This window comes from Protopterus annectens, chromosome 2.part1, assembly GCF_019279795.1.
Source record: "Protopterus annectens isolate FY-2018-M chromosome 2.part1, PAN1.0, whole genome shotgun sequence".
NCBI classification, from domain to species: domain Eukaryota; kingdom Metazoa; phylum Chordata; order Ceratodontiformes; family Protopteridae; genus Protopterus; species Protopterus annectens.
In genome coordinates, this window is record NC_056729.1 from 442,998,732 (window position 1) to 443,021,560 (window position 22,829).

Sequence of the window (22,829 nt, forward strand, 5' to 3'; positions counted from 1 at the left end):
AATGGACTCTTCAGCATCTGAGTCTTCATAAGGAGGGAAGGAATAATCCTGGTCCTCAGAGTTAGCTGAGGAAATGGATGCTTGGTCAGAGGAAGGATAATCTTCCTCCAGTCTAGACCTTTTATCAGGAGGGGGTTGTGAACCCCTGATAAGGGTAATTAAATCCTCAGCCATCTTAAGCATCTGTTTTTTAGGCATAGGGGCCTGTAGGGGGGGGGGGGTCTGTGGACTCGTTTTCCTAACTTTTATGGGGGCTTTAAGTTTAGCATAAGACTTAATAGAGATAGTTGTCAATTTGAAGACACCTTCAAAAACTGAAGGCCTGTCCAAAATCTCTGGATCACCATCAGGGTTGGCGTCCGAGGGGTGAGATGGAACCGGCTCCTGAGGCCCAGCTGATTCGGTCTGGGAGGCCGTCGGAATTTCTAAATCAGCGGTAGTCAGGGGCTGCATAGGCGCCTCGCTGAAAACTGGAGAACCGGCGGCAGGCCTTGCTGAGGCCTCGGTATCTGGTCTTGGCCTTTGTTGCCTGTCCTTATCCTTGCGTTTTTTAATCATTGCTGATGTTGGTTGCTCCGATGACATGCTATAGTTAAATTTTCTGCCAAAATAATGTCGGGCGAAATCTGCCCGACGCTTGATTGTACGTTTGTTGAACCTAGCACAAAACCGACAACCAGAGATGTCGTGGTCTGGGCCTAGGCAAGGAATACAATAAGAATGAAAATCCTTATGAGGTATTTGCTTCCCACAAGAAATGCAATTATTAACTTTGTCTGACATTGGTCTGAGGCAAGAAAAGTTTCCCCAACGGGGTACTTAGCTTTAGAGAAGACTTCGGGCTGAAATTCAATTCGAAAATCTCAGGAGCTCGCCGACCGGCACTTGCAAACTGCTTCTGCTTCGGGCACGGCGCGGCAAGAAAGACTGAAGAAAATGGCGTCGGCTGCCTCTTTTATCCCTCTGTCGCACTGACGTCAGGGAAGAAGTGACGACAACCGACGCAGGACCAAGACTTTGGGATTCGGCCGACTGCGGGTCCGCCTGACGGCAGGATAACCCAAATGTAATGACTGCAGCAGTATAACACGATGAACATCATGATTTCCTGGACAGTAACCATCTATAAATGAATGTACCATATGTACTCACTAAAGTCAATGAGATCCGTGATGAGAACGCAGTTCCCTGTTCCCCTTCAGAAACAACAGAAAACAAGAATGAACCCTGGGCCTTGTTCTGACAGAAGGACAATCATTAAGTATCTTTTAAGGGACACAGTCTTGCTTTCCAAGAGTTCTGCAGAGATGGCTTGGTATTTAAACATTCCCTTTTATCAGGAAAGTCTTAAAAAAATCCAAAATATGACATATAGTAAAGCACACTGAGAACCCAACAGTGCTTTGTGGTGATCTGCAAAGCTGAGGTAACTTCAGCCATCTTCCCCAGTCATACACATCCCAAGAAAATAGTCAGGAAATTAATGAACTTGTAGAATTCCCTTACTTTGGCAACTCAGCAGGTACTGCCATTACAGACTGTTGCAGAAGAGCCTTCATTTGCCTCTAAGAATGTTTCTTCTTCTTTGGTGGCAGACAGTGTGAAAGAAGCGGCAATACAGAGGTCTGAGAGAAGTCATAAAGGTTCTCAGCAATGGTCCTTTTTAAGAGGTCTCCCATAAGGTTCCCTTGGATGAATAAAGCCAACCTGTAAATAAGGCATCCAATTCAGGCTGCACGAGCTCCACAAGGAAAGAAAGCCTCAGGAAGGCTATCCTATGTAAGCCCAAGTCTCAACCGCCTGCCTAGTCACATTGTTCTGCACCTAATCTACTACAGAAGACTGAAATCTGGAAAAGTCCCAATGTGACAAAGCAAAACATTATTTTGCCCACCCTTTTATGCTTTAGATTACTTGTCAGCAGCAAAGGGTCAGGGTGGTGTGATCTCTGGGACCTGTGCTCAACCAAAGAGGACAGGAATTGAGGATATGTAATCGGGATCTCTTTCCATTCAGCTGAAGGCTTAGAAAGAGTACCTACCATCTTAGGGGCCACAGCAGCACAATTTAGGTACTCTCAGCACATAAGACATCCTTGATAACATGTTTCACAGCAGGAATGACCCAAGTCTCCTTCTCCTTACTTATTATACCATTTCTGGGGTGGGGTTACAGGAGTTCTTCAGTCTCAATGTTTTTCCAAAGGAGGAGTCATCCAGTACGGCTGAAGGGAAGATAATTCTGTGTGCTTATCTGATTCAGAGATAATGGTATCTAGGCCGCAAGACTCCACAATGGAACCCAAAGAACAAGAGGGTCTCTTTACTGATGAAAAAAATGTGTGCAGTCAAAAGTTAGACAGACATGCATGGATGCTGGAAGAAGGGGGTGCTGGCAAGAGGAGATGCAATTGCCAACTGAGGCATGGGGACGTAATGGTCTTACACCAAGCCTAATGCTCCAGGCCTTATTCCCAAAGGGTGTATTCCTGCCACTAGACTTCATACAACTGTCTGCAGTTTTAAAGCCTGAACATGCCCTGGAATAGGAAGACACAGAAAATCATACACAACTTGGAACATTTATTCATGTAGAAAAAAGGAGGCCTTAAGAAGAGTTGTTTATCCTGATCACTACCACCAAGCTACTGCAAAGTGACTAAAGGATGTACTCCTTGGACCCAGGTCAGTCGGAAGTATGCTTTGGACATTGTAGAATACCTACTACTTTTTTCTTTTGCAGTTTGTTACACTGTAGTCTCCCTGGATTCTAGCAATTTGCCAGTACCAATCATATTCATTTAACATTCTGTAACAATTTATTAACTTAGTTGTTAGTTTTGCTCACTACAATATGTTTTAATATTATGACTGTTACTTTCCTCTTATGTCCACAATGGCCACCTTCCTGGCAATACTGCCCCAGTTTCTCTGTCTTTTTTTTTTTAGCCTCTAAATACGTAGCACCCATTTTATTATTTATTTAGGATAGGAAAAAAAAAACCCAAAAAAAAAAACAAAAGTACCACTACTTTACATATGGTCACACCACACCACTTTGCAATATGGTATAAAAAGAAGTCATGTTCTTACCATAACGTTCCATGCGAGTTGTTCATCTCGCCTTTGTTCCTTACACGTGGGTTCAGAGCCGATCCATCGGATCCAAGTCGGCCGCTTTCCAAGCTCAAGATCTTTTAGTAACTCGAGGCACAGTCCCTATCCCATGATGCTCTCTTACCAACCCCAGATCTAGTTTGCTGAACCAGCAAGAAAAAAACACACTAAGCAACTAATTACAAAAATGTACATAGTACATAACTATTTACAATAGCTAAACAATAATCTGGCTGGAAAGAAGGACACTATCAAGACCAACCAGACCACCAGTCATACCTGTTCTTCCATAACCTGGAGGGGGAAGGTGGGAGGGAGTGTAAGAACAAAGGCGAGATGAACAACTCACATGGAACGTTATGGTAAGAACATAACTTCTTTATGTGAAGTTGTTCAATCTCGCCATTTGTTCTTTACACGTGGGTAGCGTCCCAAGCACCCTAATCCTGGGCGGCTCATGGGAGTACATTCCTGAGAACGGTGGAACCAAAGGAAGCCCTGTCCCTGGATGCCCTGTCCACTTTGTAATGAGTGATGAACGTATGAGGTTTGGACCAAGTAGCAACTGCACAAATGGTGTTCAAGGGTAGACGGGCTGCATGGGCTAAAGACGTAGAAACAGCCCTGGTAGAATGAGCTTTCACCTCACATTCTAAAGGTTGTTTAGCTGAAGAATATACAAATGTTAAACAATCAGAAATCCATTTGGACAATGTAACTTTGGATACCGACAAACCTTTCTTATTGCCTGCATAGGAAACGAACAGTTGATCAGATTTCCTAAATTCTTTTGTTCTGTCCAAATAAAACCTCAATTGTCTGTGAACATTAAGCTTATGTAACATGTACTCCATTCTATTAGCATGATGTCTGAAAAAAGTAGGAATGTCAATAGACTGGTTCAAGTTTCCCTCGGAGCAGACCTTAGGAAGAAAGGTTGGATTTGTTCTTAAAGACACTCTGTCGGGGTAAAAGACTAGATATGGAGGCCTGATAGAAAGTGCTTGTAGTTCAGAAACTCTATGCGCCGAAGTAATAGCCACCAGGAAAATTGTCTTCCAAGAAAGGAACTTCAAAGGACAAGATGATGCAGGCTCAAAAGGCGGAAGAATGAGTTGAGATGGTACCAAATTCAGATTCCAGGGAGTAACAGGATGTCTGATAGGTGGCCTAAGGTGATGAGTTCCTTTCAAAAAGGCTTTACATAATCTGTGGGACATAATGTTAGAACCACTGCATCCCACATGGAAGTTAGATATGGCAGCCAATTGAACCCTTATCGTAGAAGCTGCCACACCATCGTGAAACAGCGAAGTCAAGAATTCCAGAATACTATGAATAGGGGCGACACAGGGATCAATACCATGCTGAGAAGCCCAATGAACAAATCGCCTCCATTTGCTGTTATAAAGTTTCCTGGTGAAGGCTTTGAGAGAGGAAACTAAAATATGTTGAACCGCTGGAGACAGCTCAAGTGACCTGGCTAGGTTGGGAAGTGGAGCAGCCAAGCTGTCAGTCTGAGGGAGATAAGAGAGGGATGAAGAACTCCCAATGAATGAGTCAGAAGGTCTGGCACTGGGTCCAGAACCCAAGGTTCTTCCACTTGGTATTGCTGTAGGAAGGGGAACCATATCTGCCGAGGCCAAAACGGGGCTATTAGAATAATAGTCCTTCCCAGGCTTTTGGCTTTCTGTAAGAATCTGGGGATTGGAGGGAAGGCATAAAAGAGACCCGAGGGCCAATCGTGTACAAGTGAGTCCCTTGGGCTGTCCCCCGGTGGAGGGTACAGGGCAAAGTATCTTCTGCATTTGGCATTCATCGAGGATGCAAAAAGGTCTCAGCAAGGCTGGCTCTATCTGCGGAATATACTTTCCGCCACTCATTCTTTGAGGGATCACTCATGAGGCAACAGAATGGCTCTGCTCAGTTTGTCCGCTATCACATTGGATGACCAGGGTATGTGTGTTGCTATCAGAAAGCGCCCGGTGGATACAGCCCACTGCCAAACTCTCAGGGCCTCTCGGCATAAGGGGTAAAACTTGGTTCCCCCTTGCTTGTTGACGTACCAGACTACCGACATGTTGTCTGTCTGTCTGTATTGCAATCGTCTCTCGAGGTAGAGAGTCGTGAAAGTGTTGCAACGCTAGAAACACCGCTCTGAACTCTAGGACACTGATGTACAAATGAGATTTTATGTCTGACCAAGTGCCTTGGACAGTTCTTCTCTGAAACAGCCCCCCCCCACCCTATCAGGGAAGCATCCGTGGTCGCTGTGGGAGGGGGAAGTACAAATGGGCGACCTACAGTAACATGGTGGCTGTTCAACCACCAAAGAAGGTCCTTTTTGCAAGCATTTGTCAGAAGAATCTTGTGTGACATTGGAAGCTGTTGATAAGACCACTGTGTGAATAGTAACCATTGGAGTATCCTCATGTGCATTCATCCCAGAGGAACCGCTATGAGTGTCACTGCCATGGTGCCTAACAGCTTCAGAACCTGGAATGCCGAAACTCTCCTTTCCGTTAATAAATGGGACACTTGACTTCGCAAAGATATTACTCTTTCTTGAGGCAATCTAACCAGGGAGGTGGTGGTGTCTAGATCTGCTCCTATAAAGGAAATATGCTGCGATGGCAATAAAGCATATTTTTCTAAATTTAAGGTTATGCCCAACCTGGAACACAGGTTGATAGTGTAATCTCTGGCACAAATTAGTTGATGCCTGGTGGTGGCGGTGAGGAGCCAGTCGTTCAGATATGGAAACACCCGGAATCCTAAACGTCTCAGGTGAGCCGTGAACACTCTGGGGGCTGTGGTGAGACCAAAGGGCAGAGCTCGGAATTGGTAGTGACTGGCCCCAGCCGGAAATGCAATTGATCTCTGGATGGCCTGGTCATTTTGATGTGGTAGTACGCATCCTTTAGATCTACAGAGCACATCCAATCACCCATTTCAAGAAACGGAAGTATCAATTGAAGCGTGACCATCCGGGACTTTTCCTTTTTGACAAAGGTGTTTAGTTTGCTGAGGTCTAAGATGGGCCTCCAGTCCCCTGTTTTCTTTGGAACTAAAAAGAACCTGGAGTAAGTTCCGGATCCTATCTGGTCTGCCGGGACTGGCTGGATGACTCTTTTTTTTTCTAGCAGCCTTTGAATTTCTATGGCTGCTAGATTCCACAGACTGGGTGGAACGTCTGGGATTCTTGTACGAATGGAAGGGGATTCTGAAAAGGGAATGATGTAACCTCTGGTAATTATGCTTTTTACACAAGAATCTAATGTAATTCTTAGCCAGGCATCTGGGTATAAAGCTAAGCAACCCCAGACTGCCTCCAGAGCAGGACAGTCGGGCCTCCTCTCAGGAGTGCTGATAGGGCTTGCCAAGGAACTGCTCCCTGTCACCCTGGTTCTGTGGACCCCCTCGGCCGCCTAGGTGGCATCTACCATTATACCCCCCTCCTCTGCCCCTGGAGGGGGGTTCACTACGTGTGTTCTGGAAAGCTCCTTGGGACTTTCGGAACCACATTTTTCCACCTTTCTGCCCTTTGGAGTATGGTCTAGTGGGGGTGGAAAAACGGACTCCTACGGCAGATAGAGTCTTTCCTTCCTGCTCACACCTAGTGAGTGTCTCCTTGACTTTAGGTCCAAACAAGGAAGAGCCATCAAATGGGGTATTAACAAAGGAAGACTTGAAGGCTTCTGCAAAGGAGCATAAGCGCATCCAGGATTGTCTCCACAGAGCTATCGCTGAACCTGCTGCCCGGCTCAATCCATCAGCTGCATAAGACATGAGCCGCATGGACGAGTTCACAATAGAATTAAGGGTGTTAAGCTGTGCCGTCACTTTCTCAGAAACAGCATCATCTGTTTTGCCCTGTAGAGTATCTCCAAGCTCTTTGAGGAGATCTCGTTGAAGACGGGTAAAGTGAGTTAAATAGTTGAGCGATCTCATTGCAAATGTTGCAGAACTAAAGATGCGTTTCCCGTATGTGTCCATCGTCCTAGAGTCTTTATTAGGAGCATGAACAGAAGAAGAGGTTTCTGACATCTGTTTCTTGGTGGCCGCCGCCACCACCATGGCATCAACGGGGACTCCCTTCGTAAGAAAAGACCTGTCTTGAGGGGAGGTGATAAATCTGTTAGGCCTCCGACGGACCAGTTCCATGGAATCAGGAGACTCCCACGCCCTTCGAGCGACCAAGTCCATTAATTCGTCAAAGGGCAGAGTAACCCAGGAGGTGGAAGGTTGACCTCATCCTCAGTAGGGGTAAGGGACTGCCAGTCACCCCTCTGCCTTAAAATTTCCAGGATGTTTGCAAATGAGACATCCTCAGAGGAGGACCGTGGGGACCCTTCTGATTCCTCTAAGTCGGTGTCTGATGTTAAGGATTCCTGAGGGGAATCCAAATGCCTCCTCTTGCACAATCTCTTTCTGGGGACTTCATCAGTGGGGGTGTCTGGTGAAGTCTCAGTCAAGCAGGGGTCACCCAATGGGGTTACCTGAGGCTCTGGGTCTCGACGCTTGGTGGGGACCTGTGGTGTAGGGACAGAACGCGGCCCTTTAGGGGAGGAAGAGGAAAGATCCGAAGCGGTAAGGGTCTTTGCAGACATGACCCTCCTCATGGCATCGAAGGCACTGGTTTCCCGACCCAAGGAGTCCGCCAGTTCCGAAGAAGATGGCAACCTCCTAGGGGCCGAGAACATGGGTTCCGAACTAGAGGACGAAACTGAGCTCGTCTGCGCCGAAGCCCAAGAGGGAGAGTTGGAACCGAAGCGTCGGTTCAACTCTCTCCCCTGGAACCATAGAGAGAGTGTCGGCTCCAAGACTCTTCGATCGGAACAGAAGAAGTCAAGGTCGACGGGGCCGAGGGCACTGGACTAGGCCTTGGCTCCGAGGGTTCCACCACTATCAGATCCTCTCTTTCCAGCTCCGAAGGCTCAACTGGCCTCAGAGGAGGAGCAGAAATTGTGGTGGGGGGGGGGTCGTAGGCTTCAAAGTCAGTTGGGTCGAAGCTGAAAGCAATTTGGCTAGGGCCGGGTTCACCAAAAGTCTCTGCACCACGCGGTCCACATCGATGTCGGAAAGGGTACCGGAAGAATGGGTCGAAGGAGCCAAAGAAGCAACTGACTTAAGTATCGGGGACTTTAAAACTTCCGACACCTGCTCCAACACTATGATTTGGCTCCGAGGTAAGATTTCGGTGCATGGCTCCGAAGGCTGTGGAGCCGGCGACTGAGTCTTCCCAGAGGTGCTCAGAACAGAAGACTTGTGCTCCAATGACACCTTAGAAGACTTCGACCCCTTCGAGGACTTGGAGGTCTGGTCAGTCTTGTCTAATGCTTCTTGAAAATCTAGCTTCAACAGCCCTCTATCCACCAATTTCCTTCGCCTTTCTAATAAAACCTTGCCACTGAAGGAATGGCAGATAGAGCAATCTTCTTGCAAATGTAGTGGACCCAAGCAGTACACACAAGAAACGTGGTTATCGGTGATGGACATCTTCTGTCCACAGTCGCACCTTTTAAATCCTGATTTTTGTTTCTCAGACAAGATATCAAGAAAACACACAAATATCAGATCCCTGATAAACAATGATGTCAATAAAGTTGAAAAACCACTAAGAACTCCTAGAAAGTTCAGATCCCTGAACTGCAAATGACTAAAAGAATTATTTGACACAAAAAACGTTCAAATACAACAAATCTATGAACAATGAGGAGATAGGGAATTAAATTTGACAGAACCCTGTCAAGTAAATGCAACTCAAAAAAGGCTAAAGGCATAGGAGCAACTGCTCCAAATTAGAAAGACAAAAATATAACATACTGTTAACTCACTGAACAACAATTACAAGAAATATGAGAAGTCTCACAAATATCAGATCCCTGATAGTCTAAATAAGTAATTATATATTCTTCTAAGAAGAAAAAAAGGTTACTGGCCCGAGCTTCCTCCAAGATCGTGCGATCCGTTGCAGTAGCAAACTAGGTCTGGGTTTGATAGGAAAGCATCATGGGATAGGGACTGTGCCTCGAGCTACTCAAAGATCATGAGCTTGGAAAGCGGCCCACTCGGAGCCGATGGATCAGCTCCGAGCTTGGAAAGCGGCCCACTCGGAGCCGATGGATCAGCTCCGAACCCACATGTAAAGAAAAAACAGTGAGATTGAACAACTTCACATCAAAATTTATATTGTGTAAAGAAGCTATATGCACAGAACATATTATACTTGTGCAATGCTATCAATATAAAACATACTGCACAGACGTCATTATGCTACTCTGCATCTGCATGGGAGCAGTTCTGGTTATTACAACTGTACTACGTAGTGCCAATTCTTCGTGAATGTCAGTCTACATCATTCACATTCAAAAATACCAAAATGTTCTTCAGCCGCAGAAATGTGATGCAAGTTCCACCACGTTACAGGCAATTATCAGAACATGTTCCTTTCATTACCTCAAGTACATACTTTATACTTCTTGTGGAACAGTTGTTTAAAAAAGCAGCACATGGGATTGGTGATTTAACTTATTTATTCTTTGACCAACTAAATAAACCATTTCAGCAACAACCAATACCACAAAGACAAAGGTAAATGTGATTATATACATATACACACATAAACGCACACGCACATATAAATACAAATATATACAGATACATATTCACCTGTGTGTGTGTATCTGTTAAACTAGAAGAGTGTCCTTGCTGTTGGGTCTTCTCCACCAATTACACTACTGTTTAATGTCTTGTAACATACTGCATTTAGGGACCTCTAATCACCTTAGCTGACCCACAATGTGACATTATACTTTGTCTACATAAACATGCACACTCACAAGCTCAACAATTTGCCCTATGACACTATGCAAACCAATGAATAAAAATTAAGATTTGGAACTAAAAAATTAAGCAAGTAAACTAGTACAATACATTAGCCCTAGATGAAGGGAATTCCAGCAATACATGCTGCAGAAGAGATGTCCATCCACATGGGGATGGACAGAGGTATTCCTGGCCCATAACAGAAGGTCCTCTTATAGGTCAAATAATAAACTAAGAATGTGCCCGTACCTAACACTGAAGAATTATCTGCTGATTCCTTATTTGCAATGAATCTCAAGCAGTAACCATCAAGATGAATGAAGCTGTAGGGGTTACACAGTCACGTAAGTACAGACCTCAGACGAGTCCTGGAATAATGTCTTTCCAAATGTAACCCGATGTAAAGGGTCAAAATGGAGTGCAAAAATGCTTACTGAAGCTGCACACCAATGACCAAGAAATCATGGGCAGAGATGTCAGTAATGGAGACATTCTTAAAGAAAAAAAATGCAATGGTCAATCTATTTGTAAAGGCTCTGCTTGTCAACTGCCTTAGCTGATGAAAAGTAAAGCAAATGGTTCATTATCCCAAGACTGTGAAACAGTTTTATGTAAGACCTGACATGACAGAGAACATCTAGAATGTGAAAAAAAAACTCTCTCCTGGTTTCTGACCCTGAGAAAAAAAATTAAAAGATGGACAGACTGGTTTAAGAACAATTCCAAAATCACCATTTAATGGAAATGTGGATTTATCCAAAGGGACACCATGTCTTGTATGTAAGAAACTATGTTTGATCTTTCATAAATGCCTGAGACTCTGCAATCCTTCAAGCAATGACTACCCCAAACAACATTTTACAACACATCAACTGCAATAATGCTGAGAGAGCAGGCTTAAACGATAAGCAGGCAAGCCTGTCAACCATGAAGTTCAAGTCCCATGGCAGAGTGGCTTTCTTCAAAGAGGGGTAGGAAGCAGAATTCCTTTAAGGAACTGCTTGCCCAGTCACAGTTGAACTATAATATTGTCCCCCACAAGATTAAAATACACAAAAATAGCTGACATATGTACTTTAAATGGAATAAAAGAAACCAAAAATAAATGATGCAGGTACATGAGATGGCTATCCATCAAACAACTGAGGACCGCAACTGTACTCCAAAACACTGAGTTAATTTAAGCGTAAACAGAAGGAATGCATATTTTTTGTGAGACTGCAGTATCTCAGAATATTCCCCCTACTCCAAGGTATGTCAATATCATAATTATACATAAGCAAGGGTGTGGGTGTGCTCACATGGGAGGGGTCGTCTGTAAAAATGCTATGAATATGTATCATCAAATTTCACAACTTGATTTTATGATACAATCTTATTCAAATGTTTGAAGTGACAGGACACACAGAACAGAGTCTCGCACTTTCTCTAAATTGCCATTTGAGATAAGACTACCCAGAAGTTGAACAAGAGAGGTGATACTTCTCCAAAAAACTGAGAAAGGTTTCTAGAGCATTAGGCCTGACAAGTGTAATGTTTCCCAGCAGACTTAATTAATTTCCAACATTCAGCTGGCAAATCCAGCAGGGTGAAATGATCTACAAAAACCTGCAAAACCAGGGGTAGACTCAGTTGATGCCTCAAACACTGAGGACATCCATGGCTTGGACCAAGAGATTTTTTCTGCACTACCATGGAACCAGTAACCTGAAACTAAACTCATCTTGGCCACAAGTGGATGATGCAAACAACTTTTGGTCCTTCTTCCATGAAAAAGACCATGGACAGCGCAGTGGTGCAGCGGTACCATTGTCACCTAACAGCAAGAGGTTCTATGGTTCGATTCTCGGCTGGAGTGACTTCGGTGCGGAGTCTGGATGTCCTCCCTACATTTGTGTGGGTTTCCTCCAGGTGCTCCAGTTTCCACCCACATTTGAAAGACATGCGTCTGGAGCGTTTCTCCCCAGCCCTCCGCTGAAAAATGGCTTTGTTCCAAGTCGCACTTTACTACAAAACAACTAAATAAACCAACAAAACTTTCATTTTATATGACAGCCTACATGCATTCCATATCCTTCCAATTTCTTTAATTTTTTATATCACTGTTTCTCAACAGCCCATCTTTTTCCAAACCTAACAGCTAAACAATTAAATGTCTTTCTTGTTAAACACTACATTTTCTATCATACATTCATTTTCAAACCCACAAATCTTAATCTTACCAAACTCTAATCCTAAATTCCTTAACACTTCACCAATATACCATAACATTTTCTCATCTACCACTTATTTGCAAAAATAACAATATAATCTACATAAAAAATAAAATCTGGAATAATACATCTACTTTAAAAATATATCATTTTCCTGCCCACAAACTTTGCAACTTATACTCCAATGCATATTATTAATTCAAACTACTCACAGGGCATCCATGTCTTACCCCTCTCTCCATCATAAAAGGTGACCTTAAATATCCATTTACCAAAACTTTGACAGTAGCATTCCTGTAAACTGACATTATCACACTCAATAACCTACCTTTTATCCCATATTTTTTTTTTAAATATTCCTCATCCACTTAGCTGTAAACAATCAAAAGTCTTATTAATATTTCCCACCACAAAACATAAGTATCACCCACCACTTTTCTTACCAAAAATTAATAAATCTTGACTATACTTACACCAAGTATATCTTCCCATAGCACCTCATACAAAACATTATTGACCCTAACCTGTATAATTTTCATAAATATTTTATCATCTGCATTATTTACGATAATAGGCCTCCAATTCTTTAACTCCTATTTAACCCCTTTTCCATATAAACATAATAAACCCTTCATATCTCATTACCAACTTCAATCTCATTAACATTCAATAAATACCTTCAATATTAACTTTTTCTTCCACACCTTCAAATGTTGATATATTTCATAGACAAGTCATTCGATGTCACTAACTTTCAACCCATTGCTATCTTATCTCCTCTCTTCTGTCAAAAATATTAAATAAATTTATAAACCAGAAACTTGTCAAATACCTCATACAAAATATTCTAACTTCCACTCAGCATGGATTCAAGCCAGCCCGTAGTATTAAAAAAGCCCTATTTTCTTACACAGACACTGTAAACAAGCTAGAGACTCTGTGAAGTTTGTTTCTTCATTATCTATTGATCTCTCTACAGATTTTGATACCGTTTCCCATTTAAAACTCCGTCATCACCTATCAAACTTTGCTCTCTTATCCTACTCAATCAACTGTTTTCCAACTATCAGAAAGTCAACAATCTGTAAACTGGCAAGCTCCCTAATACCCTACCCCCCAAAATAATCACTGGTATTCCCCATGTTTCTACACTTGGGCCACTACTTTTCAATATTTTCACAAATGACCTTTACATAGCATCCTGCAATAGCTCTTTAATTCAATATGCAGTGAATTCCACTATCATCTGCTCTTCATATAACCTGCCTAATTTATAACAAATAACCCAACAAGCTTTCTCCTCTCTGGAAGCATGGATAAATAATGCTCAACTATTACTTAACCCTAAAAAACTGAAGTCCTTCTATTCTCGCCTAAATCTTGTCATGCAGACAGATCACACTTTAAAATCCAATCCCATAAAAATACATTAAATGAAGATGTCCCAACTACTACACTCCTTGATGTAATAAGTGATGACAATCTAAAACATGATCTACATGTTCAGGACAGCATTAAAAAAACACACCAAAAGTTAGGTATGCTATACAAGCACAAACCTTATCTAAACAAGCAGATCAAATTTACATTAGCCCACACCTGTTACCTTCACTCCTGTAATGTACACCCATTCTCACCAATTTCCAAGACTCATTTAAGTCCAAACTCGAATCCTGCTACAACAAAATAGCTAAATCTGTTACCAGTTCTTCACATCTCACCCACAACTGTATTCACCTACATTCCCTTCATTGGCTGAACTACCTATGTCAACAATTGACCTATCTTTAAATTATAACTGCTCAAAACACAGTTTACAAGCCCAATGCCTGCCCTGCCTTACTCTCTCTTTTCCAAACCTATAATCTTACCAGATCTCTACGATCTGAAAACAAACAATTTCTTAATAAACTTTAACATATAGCCTGAAAACAAACAATTTCTTACACTTTATAAACCCAAAGACTCAGCTAGTAAAAAGCCTCTCCTCTTTTTTTAGTAGCAAAAGCCTGGAACAACCTCCCTACTTACATTAGACTTAAACTCTTACTACCTTACCTTCAAACATGCTTTAAAAGAATTCCTACGTAAAGCATGGATCTGCTCTTGCTCTAAATCAGATTAAGATTTCACCTCTCCTTTTTTCTTTTTCCCTCTTTTCTGCTCTTTAATCCTTCACACAGCCCATTGCTTTCTCCTTCTTGTTTCTCCATATCAACAACAGACTATGTTTGCTTTGTCTAATACAAAATCTATATTATGCAATTTATCTTCTAATTTAAAAATTACATGACTATCCAAAAACTCACACTATACCACAAAACACTGCATCAGAGGGAATAATAACATATCAATCACAAATAAGATGTAATGTTTTTTAATAGGTTCATAGGTAGGTACTAGGCTATCGTCCCATGGGCCTACGTTAAGCCTAGCCAACAAGGTTCCCTGGCTTACGCCATCCAAGAAAGTTATTTTCCTGTACCACTGTTGAGCAGAGACACAGTGATCCCCGGGATGTATTTCCTATTTCCCATCCACTCATCAAGGTTTTTCTTGAAGAGTGCTAATGAAGAACCTTGCTTCACATAGATGGGTAGCCTGTTCCAGAGTATGGGAAGTCTCTGGGATAGGAATCTATCCCTCCAGCATGTCCTGTTTATTGTGGTGACAAGGTTTAGGTCCCTAGAGTGTGTAGCTTGGAAGGATTGGGATTTCTTTAGGTGTAGCATGTCTAACAGCTCTGGGTTTGACACAGCTTTATCTGTTAGGCAGAGATCACCTCGGAGTAGGCGATATGCTACGGAGTAAAGCTGGAGTTTTTTCAGACGGTGTAGGGCATTTGTTTGAGTCCAGCAATCCTCTTTGTGAGGTACTTCTGTGGCCTTTCCAGCTGCTGCAGATGTCTTGTGAGGTACATTCCAAAAGGGGCGTTGTACTCTATAATGGGTCTAATGAGTGTCGAGTAGAGGGGAACAATGACCTCTTTTTTCCTGGATGAGAACCCTTTTATGATGAGGTGTGTCACGAAGAAGGACTTCCTGACTACTGTGGCGATGTGAGTATCAAAGGAGAGACTACTGTCCACCTGGGTCCCAAGGTCTCATCACACATTCGGTGTTAAGTTGATTGCTGCCTATGTGGTAGTTCATGGGTACAGAGTTTTTACCAAGGGGGATGACACTGCACTTTTTGGCAGTGAGCTTGAGGCCATGGCTCTGACACCAGGCATCTGTCTCAAAGAGGCCCTTCTGTAGGATGTTCACATCATTTGGGGACTTGACTATGGCTCCTAGTTTGCAGTCATCTGCGAACTTCATTAGCCAGAGGCCTTCTGTGTTAGCCTGTACTTCAGAGAAGTAGATACCAAACAGGAGCGGTCCCAGGACTGAACCCTGTGGTACTCCACTTGTCACTGGTTTGAGGTCAAATTTGGAGTCTGCAACTTTTACAGTGTGGGTTCTGTCAGTGAGCCAGTTGGCAACCCATCTTGTGATGTAGGGATTTATGCCTAGTTTACTGAGTTTAGCTATAATTCCAGAATGGGGGATGGCGAGGTCAAGATAGGCTGTGTGAACCACCTTACCTCATCTACGACTTTGGTGACTGCCTCAAAGAAATCGATCAAGTTCAGGAGGCATGATCTGCCATTCACAAACCCGAACTGGGTGGGATCCAGAGTTTGGAGGTTACCAATGTCTTTGTGTATGAGTTCCATGATGATACGTTCCATGGTCTTGCAGACCAGGCTCATCAGGCTAATAGGTCTATAGTTCCCGGGATCAGTGGTGGCTCCCCCGTTGTGGAGTGGGATAACTGTTGCTGTGCACCATTCAGTGGGCACAAAGCCTGATGCGAGGCTATTATTGAACATGGAGCTTAAGTGAGGAGCCAGTTCATTCTGAAGTTCATGTAAAACACAGCCTGGGATGTTGTCCGGTCCCATAGATGCTGTGTTTTTGGCTTTAGAGAGTGCAGCTTTCACCTGCGTAGTTGTGATTACAGGGACTCTGCATTCTTCCTGTATGGATATGGGCCCTTTAGGGGGTGGGGTGGGGGGGTAAAGTTAGCACTGAACCTATCTGCCAGGATGTTGGCAATATCAGTTGGTTCTGTAATTTTCGTGCCTTTGTGCTGTAATTCAGAGCAGATCTGGGTGTTGCCATTGAGATTCTTGACATAGCTATAGAATGCTTTGTGGTTGTCCTTGAATTAGTGGCAATTTTATTTTTGTAGCTAGCTTTGGAGGATCTTATAAGGGATCTCAGCTTCTTACTGAGGCTGACCAGGGAGCTCCTCCACTCAAGGGATTTTACTCTCTTTTGCAACAGTTTCTTCCTTCTGTTGTACAGTTTGTTTATGGCAGGGGACCACCAGATTGGCTTCCTTTTTTTTGGAGGATAGCGTCTTGGTTCCGTTTGGGATAGCACGATCCATGCACTCATGTAAGTGCTTATAGAGTGCATTTGTGTAGGATTCAGCAGTTGTAACTGTACTGTCCATCTGCATGGGTGTCATGAAGTTCACTACTTTTGTCTTAAGAAGCATAAAGTTGGCTTTGGAGAAATTTTTTACTGTGGTTTCCTTAATGGGGGGTGGGGGTGGGATGTGGATATCAAGGGTGATTAGCTTATGGTCGGATCGGACCAACGAGGAGTTGACTTCAGGTGTGGAACACCGGTCACTCATGTTGGTAATGACTAGGTCTAGGATATTGTTGCCCCTGGTGGGGTGTGGATAAGTTGATCTAGGGCATTGGAGTTTATGAATTCCAGAAAGCGTTGCGCTAAGGAGCGTTAATGCAAAAATAATAACGATTAAACATAAAACGGTAGCCACTTTCGTGAAAACATTCACTTCATCAGACCATAATATAAATACAAACTTTATTGGCAAAGGCTCTTGCTTCCCCCATAGTGCCTTTTTTAGGCAGGGCTCAAAAGACAAACCCACCTCCATAGGTATCACAAGGGATAAGAAACTAAGAGTAATGCTACTCAACGCCAGAAGTCTAAACCTCAAGATGCACGCACTCGAAACTCTCCTTAGCACAGAGAACATCGATATCTGTGCAGTAACAGAAACCTTGTTCAAGGCTCCCGAGAGCACCCCAGCACTACCAGGTTATACCTCATATCATGCTTTTCGGCCCCAAAACTTGGACAGAGCCACAAAAGGAGGGGGAGTATCAATATTCGTCAAAGATACCCACACCTCCAGGTTGGTGGCACAGCACAAAGCATCAGAGACTATCCATGTGCAACTAACAGTGGGTAAAACTGCCTTCCAGTTTATAGCCTGCTACAGACCACCCTCCCAAACCCAGGAACCCCACTCGGCCTTCCTGAGAACACTGGAAAATATGAAGGTCTCTCCAAACACCATTATATTGGGCGACTTCAACTACCCAAACATAGACTGGGAGCATTACTCTAGCTCCAACACCCTAGCCCAAAGGTTTCTAGAATTTATAAACTCAAATGCTATGGAATAACTTGTTACCACTCCCACAAGAGGGGAAAACATACCGGACCTGATCATCACCAACATGGGGACTCTATGCTCCAGACCAGAAGTGTATCCCTCACTGGTAAGATCAGAGCATAAACTAATTTCACTGAATATTCACATCCCAACTCCACCCCCTGCCCAGAAAACCACAGTGAAAAACTACTCTAAAGCAAATTTCACACTCCTCAAAACCGAGGTGGAATCCTTCAAAGCCCCCGAGCCTGTGGAAAATACGGCCCAGACCGCAGAATCCTTTATAAATGCATTCTATGAACACCTTCAGGAATGCATGGATCATGCAATCCCAAATAAAACCAAGACCCAACCCTCCAAAGGCAGACGTCCTGTCTGGTGGACCCCAGCTATAAACAAACTATACAATAGAAGGAGGAAGCTATTACATGATAGAGCAAAATCCCAAAAAGGGAAGGCATCTCTGACCAGTATTAGCAAAAAACTACGGGCACTCATAAAATCGTCTAAGGCCAGCTTCGAGAGAAAAATTGCACAGGACACTAAGGATAATCACAAGGCTTTCTTTAGTTATGTAAGGAACCTTGGGTGGGAATTCCCAGATATGCTCAGAATTACTCCAAAATGACAAAAAAAATACATCAAACCCACAGACATTGCCAACATCCTAGCTGACAGGTTCAGTGCAAACCCCCCCCCCCACCAAAAGGGCAAATATCTATCCCAGCAGAGTGCTGCCCCCTGACATCTCAGATGCTCAGGTAAGAGCTGCCCTCTCCAAAGCAAAAAACACAGCATCAATGGGACCAGACGGTGTCCCGGGCTGCATCCTACATGAACTCCAAGAAGAGCTAAACCCAAACATAAAACTACTGTTCAATCTCAGCCTTACTACAGGATATGTACCCAAAGAGTGGCGTACAGCAACAGTGGTCCCTTCACAAAGGTGGTGCCTCAACGGATCCTGGAAACTATCGCCCCATAAGCCTAACTAGCTTGGTCTGCAAAACTATGGAAAGGATCATCATGGAGCTCATAAATAAAGATATTGGGGACCTACAGACACTGGATCCTACCCAGTTGGGCTTTGTTAAGGGCAGATCCTGCCTCTTAAACCTGGTCGATTTCTTTGAAACAGTCACCAAGGCCATTGACGAGGGGAAGGTGGTCCACACAGCCTACCTGGACCTCGCAAAAGCCTTTGATACAATACCCCACTCGGGCATTATAGATAAGCTCACCAGCTTAAATATAAACCCCTATGTCACTAGATGGGTTGCAAACTGGCTCAAGGACAGAACCCACATGGTTAGAATTGCTGGAGCCATGTCAGACTCAAAACCAGTTACAAGTGGTGTCCCACAAGGCTCAGTCCTGGGACCTCTCTTGTTCGGTATATATTTCTCGGAGGTACAGGCCAACACACTTTGGCTAGGCTTATAAATGCCCTAGGGCATTCTACCCTAAGCAAATTGGAACAGTGCTACAACAAAGTTGCAAAGTTTGCCACAAACTCTAAATATCACACACACCAGTGTAAACCACTCCTAGAATTACACTGGCTTCAACTACCCAACCAACTTGCCATTATTCAGCTATCCACCTTGCACAACCGTATTTTCAAGCCTCCTGCCTGCTCTGCACTAGCCAATCTAGTTACATCTTACACACCAAATCGATCCCTACGACCAGAAGACAAAAATCTCTTGGCTATCCCAAAACTGTCTCTATAAATTGGAATTCACTACCTCTAGCTACCAGGGTTATGCCTGGCCTAACTCATTTCAAAGCCTAAAATCATCTCAAAAAATACATGGCTCTGCTCCTGCATAAAGCCTGCCTAATGCTCAGGTCTTCCTCTTCTCTCACATTTCAATCCCTCACAGACTGCAAGATCCTAAAGCTCTTCTAAGTCCTTCTCTGCTTCTATACCATATCCTTACACTACTGCTCAGCTTTATTGCTTGTATTCTTCTGAACTCTCTCTTGCTATATGTCGGCATCACTAACTTTCTGGCGGCTATTTCTACATCATGTATGATGAGAGTGACTATTATGGTCTGTAATGTTTTAACTGTATATAACTGTTTAGATGTGTAGTAATATATTACAACATCGTGTAGCAGTTTGTTCTTTCAGCTTATTTTCTGTATAGTATTTCTAATGTAATCTTTACTGTATTGGATTATAATGTATTTGTATTGTACTGTATGTGGAGCTTTTCTCCCCGGGCCTCTGCTGAAAACAGGTTCTGTAGACCCAGTCAGACCACCCCGGTAAACAAATGTCAAATAAATAAATAACTAAATAATTACGTTATCAAATAATATTATCAGAAACTTAAACAGCTATTACATTACAGTAGTACTTTTTCACATTTGAAAAAAGGCTTTCATTTCTCCCCACACTTTCTAAAACTTCTAAACAGGAATCTTCCATCAGAAAAGAAAGCTACCCAATTTAAAATTTAAATTACAAAAAAAAAGGTTAAAATACGTACTTTAGCAGTTTCTTTCAGTTCTGGAGCAAGAGACAGCACAAGCAGATAGTGAGCATAGGCAGTTCCATAGTCTTGATTCTCAATGCAGTGTTGTGCACTTTGCAGCGATGAAAAAATCAGAGCATCTCGGGCCGCAGTTCCCTCAACATGATTTCTTCGGCGACGCACAATACGGCGAGGTCTTGTACTTGAATTTGACATAATTTTCAAAATCCTAAATTTAATGAAAAGTTACATCACCAATTTTGTTAATAAATTACTGCAAAAATGCATATACACACACACACACACACACACACACAAAACCATAAAGTAAGTCTCCACTCATTTTATAATACATGCTTGGTTGTGTATTAAACAGATGCAATTCTAATCAAAAGGAATACCTCAATTACAGTTGTGGATAACACTAATTGTCATACTGAAAATGACAAGAGTCCCAATTGGGCACTCTCTCACATCTCATTAGGTAGCCATGCTCATATATGGATCACTGCAGTTTACATACCCCACCCTCCTCACCCTCCTCTCTCTCTCTTTTACATGAAACTCGACAAAATATGTCCCCTAAAGGCACATATAACACATAACAGTTATTCTTGATGATTTCAATATCAATGCTATTGGGAAACAGACTCTGCCTCTGAACAAAATGTTGTAGCAATTTAGCCTGGCCCAAACAAAATAGGCACCTACTCAAACCAATACAAAGACTGGCTCTAGCCCCACACCTAGCCTAATAATAACCAACATACAAAACAGGTGCCTTCACGCTGAAATACTCTCAATGCTCTGAGTGACTGCTTGCCCATTAAATCCATTTGGTCATTCAGAACATATAAAAACCCTCCTCAAATAAATGAGGGAAGATCTTTTCCCTAATAATAGGCTACCAGATCTCAACATGGTACTCAGTGCTATAGACTGGACTCCCTGTATGCAGTGTCTGAATGAACTCACCTCTGCTTTAGAATTTTTCAACACAAAACTGACTATAATTCAGGATGCACTGTACCCACTTACAAAAAGAAAGCTTAGATCACAGTGCTACCCATGGCTTTGAGTGAATATTAAAAACAAAATTAAAGCCAGAAATTCAGCCTGGAAGAACTGTTGAAATAACCCCAACAATCATACCTCCCAACTGTACAGATTTTCGTAGACTGTCCAGATTTTTGCCTTGTATTTTTGGTCTGTTTCTAATAAAATTGTGCTTTGCTGGCAAATCATTGGGGGTTGAAGTAAGAAAATAATGACAGACATTTGAATTTTAGACTATATACCCTTCAGAAAATTCATGCCAATATAAAACTTATTCTATTAACTTTCTAAGCTTGCAAGAACAATATGTAAAAAGTACTCCTATTTTTCGGCTTTTGTCTCCCCATTGTTTATGGCTTTGTCCAGAGTTCTTGCTCTAAGAGGTTGAGAGGTATGCCAACAATACAGAGCTACACCACACTTTTCTGAGTTTAAGGATAGAAACAAGAATTGCGACAAATATTGCAAATCCCCTGTACCTTAGACAGAAAAAGGAAGGAGAGTGGTCTAGACCCAATCAGTTCTGAAAATAAAACACTTAACAGGGACATTAAGTAAGTATTCAGCTACCAAGAATGAGCCCTTAACATTGAATCATTCTACCTTTGCTACTCCAACAATTACTCCCTTGTGAACAAAGAACAACCTTCATCCTCTGATCTATACCCTCTAGCATCTTATGCAGCCACCTTTCACTTCAAACACACCAAGTCCTTACTTCATACCCTCAACAATTCAGGATTTAAATCCAGCAATCGTCATCCCACCTTCTTGAGGTTTGCAGCTGGCGGAAAATCTCTGTACCTCTTACTCGTAACTTTAACCCCTCTTTCACCTCAAGCACTGTGCCACCGGCAATCACACACACACACACACACACGCACAATTATAATCCCTCTACTTAATAGTCTCTTCTCCTAATGGGTTGAAGGACTGCAGACCTATTTCTGCCTTGAACTCCAAAATATCTGAAAACCTTTTATACAACCAAGTACTTAAGCACATTTACAGCTACAGCCTGTTATGTGAAGTACAGCATTGCTTTTGTAATGCCTTCTGTACTTTGGTGCCCTGGTAATGACCACTGATGCCATTTTTTGCAACCTGAATGAAAGCCTTACTACTGCAGTTCTCTTTGTTGTATGACAAAGGCTTTGTTAACCATAACGTTCTTCTCAACAAAGTGAAAAATCTCACCTTTGGATATAACACTACCTGGTGGTCTTGCAGCTATCTAAAAGACAGAACCTTCCAACTTCATACCAATGTCTCATCCTCTACTGCTGGTACTTAATACAGGTGTATCACAAAGGTCTACACTAGGCCCTCCTCTCTCTTCAATCTTTCACTGTTAATGATCTCACCCTATAATTACCAAATCTTAAATCAGTAATGTATGCAGGTGACATGTTGCACCTGCAATCCATTGCTAGTCACTTTGACATGCAAACTAAATTACAGGACAATTTCAGTCACTTATGCACCTGGTCCACTGCTAACAAGCTCCCTGTTAAACTGTAAGAAAACCAATGTCATAGTATTTGCCTCAGCCAAGAAACTACTCACTATTTCTCTTATTCTATTAATGGGAGCAAAATACCTAATGTCAATGAACAGGGGCACCTAGGCCTAACACTGAACACTACT

General features: G+C 42.7%; 1 protein-coding gene across 1 annotated transcript in view; it reads right to left on the minus strand.

Moving 5' to 3' along the window:
- The window catches only part of PRMT9 (protein arginine methyltransferase 9), a 907,971-nt gene that overhangs the window by 844,082 nt on the left and 41,060 nt on the right, over window positions 1-22,829 (minus strand). Inside the window, exon 2 of the mRNA XM_044062247.1 lies at window positions 20,142-20,355. Coding sequence (XP_043918182.1) covers window positions 20,142-20,342 — 201 coding nt within the window. The 5' untranslated portion in view covers window positions 20,343-20,355. The remainder of the gene's footprint in view (window positions 1-20,141; window positions 20,356-22,829) is intronic.